Consider the following 9,725-nt stretch of genomic DNA (forward strand, 5'->3'; position numbering starts at 1 on the left):
AAAGCTGCCATTTCGACAATCCCCTCCCCTTCCTTTTTCCACACAGTAATTTTAAGATAAAAGGGCTTTAAGTTTTAAAATAATTGGGCTTATGTAAATTATGCTTTAAGATTTTAATACGTTTTTTAATATATGTAAATAATATATAAATTATTAATATTATGTAAATTTATATATGTATATAGAATATAGAATAAATAAATAAAATTGAAAGAAAGAAATATTTTATAATGAAAAATCATTTGCATATTTTTATTAATGATATTCATATATATAAAGTATTACGTAAAATTATCTTATAAAATAACTATAAAGAAAATTGTACATAAACAACTAATTTTTTTTATATAAGGAAAAAAAGAACAAAAATTCTAAAAAAATTTCAATACGTTAAAGTTGTAAATCACCCTTCAGGAAAAAAATAAAATAAAAAAAGTCAAAAGTTTTTAACACGTTTTATCATTATATACACTGATAGGTTGACATATTGTAATTGTCTCCCAAATTGGTAATTTGAATTTGTTTCACCAAATTTTGATTTGGTTAAGTATCTTATTTTTTCTAAATAACTTACTTTAATTGTAGGTACCCTTTTTTTTTCTTTCAAAAATTATATTTTATAAATAGTGTTGCATAATAAGATCATTTCTTTAAAGTTAATTAACTTGTCCATTTTTGTTAAAGCCTAAAATTACGGGGATTAAATTCCGTAAAAAAAAAGCCTTTTTAATGATAATTTATACTAATAAAGACATTAATATCTAAATTTGATAGAGGCTAACTATAATTTATATTCATCACTTCTTGTATTATTAGAAGGAAAGTGACAAATGGCTCACGTGGTTATACCACATATAATAATGTACTAACTGCGTCTTAGTTGAAAGTTGTCATATTTCTCTTATTTTTAAATTTTGTTTATAAAGGTGTGACAAATTAACGAATTTGTATTTCCTTTGACATGATACTTCATTTAGTTTTATTCTTTATTTTAAACCCTTTTTTTTTATGGTTAATTCTGAAACGTCTATATGTATTGAAGCTTCTAATATGTATGCTTATATAAATTCAAAAAAAAAAAAATAATAAAACTTATGAAATTACATCTTTTACGCCATTTAATTTTTTTTAGTCTCTTTTATCTGCTCCTTTCAAAGGCATGCTTTCGTTTTCTTTATGCATTACTTGCGTAGACGCCTTTAGAACCCATTTATCAAAAGAAAATTTTTTACGCCCACGGGTTTCTGTCGAACCTAATGAGTACAAAAATGTTGTTTAGTTGGTACAAAAAATTTATACATGATACATGTTTTGGCTGGTACAAAAAAAGTTGTTTGGTTGGTACAAGAATTGTTTATACATAATTTAAATGGTATTATACATGTTTTAGTTGGTACAATTATCGTGTGAATTTTTTAAATTGATGTGATACGATAATGTATGTAGTTTAACTATTAGATTGCATATACATAAATATTTTTTTAACAATGGAAACTGTATTGTGTTTTTATTGTCATACAATATGATATGATGTGGAATGTTCATGGAGATTCCGAAATTTTGAATTAGGAAATGACTTATCACACTTATCACATATATCACGTGCATATGAAATTTTTTAATTCGTTAAATGAAAAAAACGAAAAAATTATAATAATTTAATGCCAGTTTTTAATCCATTGTATACATGAAATAGATTTAATTCTTAAGAATTTACGTTACAAATTTACAATATGGGTTGAACCTATTATTCGTTCAAGTTCCTCTAACTTCCAAATAGACATCAAATACATCAAATGTTTTTAAAACAAAATTATGATTTATTAGAATAAACAGAATTATAAAAAGTACAAATAATAATAATAGTAAAGGGGATGAAGGGGATTATTTTAAAAGATCCATTACTTAATATAATAAATGAATAATAGCTCACGGATATATAAAAAATCGATTACTTTGTTAACAAATGCCGGAATCTCTCATTGTCTAGTAGATTTGTGTAAGTATTTGTTAGAATACATCATCTAAAGATTAAAGAAACAAAGGGTGATACAATTCCCTAAATATACCTAATGGAATTACGCTCGTTGCAGTCCCTATTTTCAAATCCCCCAGCAATTAAAACGGAATTGTTTTTACAGAACGCGTCATCGTCTCCTTAAGGGAGAAATTAACAAATCCGGAACCTCTCAAAATTCATGATTCACAAGTAGTGTTTCGATCCGGATAAAACCTCAAATATTTTAACGTGGGATTATGATTAAAAAAGGTTACAAATTTCGGCTTTGAGTGGACTATAATTTCGGCCAGAATTAAAATAATATTATTCCATAAATTTTTATTAATTTTGGTGGTCCCAGCCTAAATTAACCGAGCCGGTATCCGGATAAAAACCGGATAAAACCGCTACGGATCGAAACTCTATTCACAAGGGGGTACGCTAAAAAAACAAAGCACGGATGAGTATACGTAAGAATATATATATATATGTGAATATCTAATACAATATAAAATATATACCGATGAATGCAATATAATACCTACGAATAATCAAAAGAGCGTCTCATTTCATCAATCCTCAAGATCTATCTAATTCATTTATCATACTGGGAAGAACTACTCGCCTAATGATACACAGATACAGTACTATTCTGCATCGACACCACCGTTAAGCTGGATAGTTTCATCAATTTGACCTATATTGGCTTCTTCTGTGGCGAAGATGATTGTTATGTCGTTTCATTTGACACTCCTGTTACAGAAACAATATTCTTTACTTGATGAAATTGCTAACAAATCATCTTGGATGGTGAGGCAATCGCAAAATCACCACCATCAACGATTGCATCTTCCTCATCGAGAATCTCCTAAGTAGAATCATCTTTATCAGCAGTTATAATAGACTTAGTAGTTGTTATCACGTTTAAGGAGGAGGAAGTATGAACTGGCTTATATTTCCTTGTAGAAGTAGACTTTAATTTTAGTAGGTTTATAGCGGATTTACTCGTCTTCAAATTCTATGATAGCGTCGAGTGGTTTTTTGATTACCATGTGTTGATCTTGATGGCATCGCTCACATCATCGATTTTTGGTCAACCAAAAGCTTTTTGTTTTGACCTATATTTATTTATATGTCCAATTGACCTCCCATGAACGTAAATTATGCAGGTGCACAAATAGAAAGGAATCTGTGATTGGCATAAGATTACATAAGATTCCGCTACCGTTGTGATCCATAGATAGATCGCCAGTAGAAGGCCCTCAGTTTCATGCGCGTATCTCGTTCTTGTCTCAACCAAATCACCATTACATTTCTTACAAAACACTGGTCCATAGTCCTAGGTTTTGTTGAATTAGCAGATGCCGACGTAGTCTTTAATCGATTACTTTCTTGTTTGGTTTAGCCTTTTACGATAGGAAGTGGTTTGCCGAGTAAGCACATTTCTACATTTTAAGATATTTCTTTCGAGTAACTTCAACTTTTATAGAAACAGCATTGATCCCCACCGAATTATCCTGAACTTAAATTATAAGTAATATTCGTTTGTCCTCTTCTGATACGCCATCATCATCTGTGCTTTTTTGATCGAGATTGATTTAATAGCACGATTATTAGAAGATTATCTAATGCTGCTTTTTGTTCACGTTTCGTTTTCTTGAGAGGTAAAGTGGCTTTGAATCTTCATCTCAAAATCAACCATCATCATCAATCTTTGTTTTAGAGCTTCTCGGTTATTGCTTTTGGAGTTGTTTCTGTAGCATTTCTCAAATGCCTAGTAGTAGATCTTGTTGTATTAGAGCGCTTGTGTTCTTTCCTTAGTTGTTAACATTGGTTGTTAACATTGGTTCGTATTCAAATTAGGTGGTTTTCTTCGATTAAGAGAGCGATATAGAGTAGATCTTTGAAGCAGAGATTTCTGTAAAGTAGAAACTTTGGAGCATTGTAATCAGCGAGTTCTCTCATCTGAATACCGGCTGATTTAGGATTAACTATTACAACTAAGAACTTATTTATTGCAATATATAATTAATTATGTATTTAAAACTTTTGTTACGTACATAATGTATATCATTTTCTTAAATCCTTTAAATTTTAGACTTTAAAGATTGTTAAGATGCTTTGGGATTCTAATTACATTAGAGCACCACTTCGGGTAGCACAACTGCATATATGCAGATGACAAATAGAGATCAGGGAGATCAGGGTCCCTGAAATATATATAAACAGCGCGAACTCAACCATCACGAGACCAAGTAACATAAACATCACCACATCACCTGTACTACTCGATCTAGTATATGTTCTCAAGTCTCAACTTCTTCATCTTCGATTTGAATAGTGGCTGAACGCCTCTAAGTCGGAATCCATTGCCAGAATGGGACTTTTTTTTTATTTAACTTCTCCTATAAATTCTATACGTTGTCACAAATCCTATTGTGAAAACTATTATTTAGTTGGACGAGAGTATGAAGCATCGATAAGTAAGAATATTCCTAAATTTATTGATAATTGATTCAAATAATTTAAATTATTTATATCAAAAATCTCACAATCTTTGTAGAAAGTTACTTCACAGTTCGAACTACAGAATCAGATAGTACTATTATTGAATTCCAACTTTAGCAACAAATACTTTTAAACGATCTATAATCAATCTTTGTTCAATGGTACTTGTTCGGGATCCTAAACATTGCAGTGACTATCGCTCATTTCTTAACATTTGGCACGACATCAGTTCAATCTGGTAATTTTCTAAAAGAAATTACTCGCAATGATGGATCATTAAAATTATGCTGCATCATATAGAACTTTTTACATCAAATTTAAGGTAATTTTTATATCCATTTTTTTTAGATATCATTTAATTATTTGATCTAGACCAAATAGGTTTAATTTATAATAATATTATAATTGATTTAATAGGCAAATGATGATAATTATTTAGTAAAACTATATATATATTATCCCAGCTTAATGGATTCGTATGGTAATGAATACTTTTTTTGCATTTATGATGATTTCATATCAACATTAGCCAGAAATTATTCTGATTTTATTGATATTTTCTCGCAGGAAGAGTTGATAGTATTGTCATTGAAAAGCCTATTGTGAATATTATTCTTTATTTCCTTGGAAAGGATGTCGTGAACACTTTTGGAATGACTGGACAAATAAATCCAGATTACGATTTCGCTGAAATAATCCAAATGCCTGCCAAAATCATAAAATTCTTAAGGAGAAAACGATTGGCATTTTGAAGAAGTGAAGGAAACTTGTATGAATAGGTGTTATGTTAAATGGATTATTGTTTTTTTTATTCTGATTTTAACTATTCAAGGATATCAGTTATTTCTTGATCACGTAATATGTGTAATATGGATGGAATGTGAAATTCTTTATTGATGAAGTTAAGTTTGGTGTGACACGAGAATTATTATTTGTATTTGTAATTAAAGGAGATGAGGAAGGTGAACGTTAAATTCTTTATTGAAGTTGATCAGGAGTGTTTAGAATTATTATTTTATTATTTTTTTCTTATTTTGTGTAGGCGAGGGAGATAAAGGTATGATTGAAGGGTGGTGTATTATAATTCTAGTCTGTTCACAATAATTAGGGATTTTCGATAAAGCAAAAGAATGTAAAAACAATAGTAGAATTTAGGAAGTTGCAAAAGGGGAAATTTCTTTGGAGATAATGTGTATGAATTCAAATGAAATTTTATTAGTTAGGATGGAATCAATTGTGATCTTAAACGTAATTCCCTTTGAATTATAATCCCTTTTATTCTTTTTTCTTGTTTTATTCGATTACTTCTATTAATTCCTGTTCGTAACATTTCGTTTGATCTTGATAATTTCTAAATAATTATTGATAGTTTCATTATTCCTAGCTGTGTTTATTTATCTCTTTAATTTTCTTTTCGACTTGTTAATTTCTCTTTTTTTTTGTTTTCCAATAAATTTTGGTATCTTCTGGTTGTGTCATTTTCAACTTCTATTGCAAATCTTCTTTTGTTAATCCAACAAAACTTTACCTGGAAGTAATTTATTCATTAAGAAATTATTTGGTCAATTTATTCAGCCAAAACAAGCGCGTGAGGATAATGGATCAATTGCTGAAGCAGATAAATCTCTTTATTACCTTAAGATATTTGTGACAATTTATATTATTAACTTAATCTACTTAATCTTTAGAACTTAATCAATAACCGAAATACTTTGTATTTCAACAGGAAATCTACCTTCTGTTTCCTTATATCTTTCATTATGAGTTTTTACAAAATATATGATTATTTGATCCGCATATAATGACACTATTGACTATGATTGACGCCCAGACTAAAACATTTCAAAAGCCCACCCAAAAGTATTGGCATGTGTTTTTATACAACCTAAAATGAAATATAAACTATCATTAGATTTCCATCGAATTAGATTGCTCTTCATCATGAATCTTCTTCATTGAATCAGCAATTTAGTAGTTTGATCCATCAAATATATTGGTTAGTTTGATCTATCAAATATATTAGTATTTACAAAATACACAATTCAAGGGAGAAATATATTTTCTACTAATCCTTCGGAAACCGAACCGTCGAGCGCGGAGCCCTTATATTAATAATAGCAATTAACAAATTTACATCTAACGATCACATTGTAAACTGTCACGTGACTGGGTGGACTATTTGTGTTACTATTTTTAAGACTCTAGGGAAATTAATATCGAAACATTGTAGGGAAAAAAGAAAATGTATGTACGCAACCTTAATATTCGAATTATAAAATTACGAAAAGATTTTTTATAATAGATTATTAAAAATTGAAGAAAATTATTTCTTTAAATTTAAAGCTTATTCCCAAAAAATATATCACAAGCGACGTGAATAGTTTGTATTAAAAATAACCAATCACCTTTTAATAAAGTTGCTGTGCCAACAACTTGTTGATCGAACTTCAATATACCAATTACTTATAATTTATTCAAGGGACTATCACATCTATATAAGGTAAGGGTCATTTAAAAAAAAAACAATACCGTGTGATGTGATGAAAAAACCTTAAATCCGGTTTTAGATTATTCCAAATTTTACAGGTTTATTTAATTTTAAATGAAATTATAAACAAGAATTACAAAAGATTTTTGCGATAACCTAATTTTATTATAAATAAATAAATAAATAAATAAAAAAAAAAATAAATATTTATGTTAACAGTTAACTGTGTTTCCATGTATTTGTCAAAAAATATATTTAATTTTTTACGGAGTTGATTCCGAAAAGTTTCTTTTCTTTACATCACGCGCTTTAATTCTCGAATCGAACCTGTTTATCCTTTTTTTTTTATTTTAATTATTATTTTTTTTTTTGCAGTTTTTGCAGGATGTAAATGTAAAAGCATTACAGCTATTAAGCTAAAAAAAATTGTGCTACAGATCATCATAATTAATTTGTTAGTAACAACTTAAAAGAATTATAATTGGTTAAAACGTGATTAATGAGATAATTTTACAAAATTTTCAACGCCAGGTTTTTTCAAAGGTTGTTAATATCATAAAATATTATATATATGGTGAGTGAATGCTTTCAATAAAAAAAAAAATTAAACTCTAATATTCTCATTTAACGCGCAATTTTAACGTAAAAAAATGGATTCCGTAATTTTTTCTTTTCTCTTTGGCTGCACTTTTACAGTTAGTAATCGATTATTTATTTACTTATCCTAATTTAATAGTATATTTGTATAATAATATTTATAATTTGTTTTTTACTTTGTTAGATTTACGTTCATAATTTCATTGTATCGGCATTTAATTACCGATATGACATTTCCAATTTTTCAATATGGAAAATAACGATAAATTTAAGTGGAGCGGTCGTGTCTATTCTCTCCGTCTTTCTAGTCTACCAACTATCATGCCAAACAATAAGCTACATATGTGAAACCGCGGATTTTATATATAGGCAATCGATTATTCTCTTTTTATTAAAGAGGTTAATTGGCGTATCGAATTGTAAATGGGACAAAATCTTTTGCATTTCATTTTTTACGATCAGGACTTTACTCCAAGTAATTATTTTTTATTTTATATTACGGTATTACTGTTGAATAAAATTTAAAATCTTAATTAATTGATTCGTTCATATTTTCAAATAGATAACTCATATTGTATTATTCAGACTTGACGTTGGTAGTACGTGTGATTTTGAAGATAAAGCGAAATTCGCAAAGTGGGGGTACATCGGCATTGATTTAATTATCAATATTTTCGTAACGATTAGGTTGATCCAAATTTTAACAAAAGGTATCAGAAATTCGAAAGACTTAAATCAAATGACCGAAAGGTCACCAAATATGAATAATTTATTTAAGGCGGCTAATTACTGGGGTTATCTACAATTGGGATCAACTTTAATATTCAATAGTTTAGCGATTGTAGAGATAATTCCTTCGTTAAAATTTGGTAGTATTTTAACGATCAGAATTTTTCAAACTCTTAATAATATTTTATTCTCCCTTTTAATAACAAATGACAAAAAAATTGTTAAAATAATTGCAAGAATCGAAGATAATGATAATGATAATAATATCGATAATATCGAGATATCTGTATAATATGGTTTTATTTCATTTGATTTCATTTAATATGGTATTTGATATTAAGTAAACATAATTTATAAAAATAATTTGTATTTTATATTTTATACAAATAATAAATAAATAATATAATAATTATAATTATAATATAATTAAACATCATCTTATACGTAATACAAAAAAAAATGTGCTAACTTTTCTACTTTTCTACATTTCAATAATATGCATGTACCATTCATACCATTCATGTACACTCTGCTGACGGGACCGCAGAAAGAAAAAAAAAAATTGACAATACTTTATTTATTATTGGTTAACAAATTTTTTCATATGTTTAAAACTCATAATACATGCATATGATGCATTTCTCTTGAATGGCTTTTATTCGTGTCCTTTGTTCAAAATGTTATTTAATTTTAATTAAGAAATTCTTTGAGATGGCCAAAATGATCGCTGATCGACCTCTTTTACTTATTTGTTTTTCGACATTTGATGCGCAGAAAAGTGAAAAAATTTTTCTGCAAGTCAAAAGCTCAATCGGAGAATTTTTTGTAATTTGATGCAAGATCTGCAAAGGATCTATATGATATCAATCATTGAAACTTTTTTTAATTGTTTTCAAATTAACTTAAAACGTAATTTTTATAATTTTTATTATATATTTTTGGACAGCATTGATTAAGAACACTTGAAAAATGATTATAAGTATCAAAATACATTTAATTTTATTTTTATATTGCATAATTATTTTTATTAGATAATACATATATATCTGATATATTATTAATAATACTGTATTATTTTATTTTTTTAATAAGTTAATATAAATATATATTATTATATATATTATTTATTAATATTTATTTTTTTTTTTTATTTTTTTTTTAATAAAAACTCAAATTAACACAAAAAAAGAAGATTCCTTTAAGCGAAAAATTCTTCTCACAAATAATTTATGTATTTTATTTTATATACCTAATCACTTAATCACCATAATCAAAAATGTTCATCCCATGCCAATTTATCTAAATATGATTAGTTGATTTTTGTATAATGAAACCCCAATACTTTTTTTATATATATTTTTACGCGGATAAACTCTAATAAATCCTTTTTTTTTATTTTTTACA

The 9,725-nt window shown here is 27.4% G+C and overlaps 1 protein-coding gene across 1 annotated transcript; it reads left to right on the forward strand.

Annotated features, from left to right (window-relative positions):
• Positions 1–8,331: 8,331 nt before the first annotated feature.
• OCT59_026803 (uncharacterized protein) lies at positions 8,332–8,613 on the forward strand (the record flags this gene model as incomplete). The annotated part of the gene is made up of 1 exon (XM_025326621.2): positions 8,332–8,613. The coding sequence occupies one exon, from the start codon at positions 8,332–8,334 to the stop codon at positions 8,611–8,613; it is 282 nt and encodes a 93-aa protein (XP_025175277.2).
• Positions 8,614–9,725: the final 1,112 nt, after the last annotated feature.

Source organism: Rhizophagus irregularis, chromosome 6 (assembly GCF_026210795.1).
Source record: "Rhizophagus irregularis chromosome 6, complete sequence".
Taxonomy (NCBI): Eukaryota; Fungi; Glomeromycota; class Glomeromycetes; order Glomerales; family Glomeraceae; genus Rhizophagus; species Rhizophagus irregularis.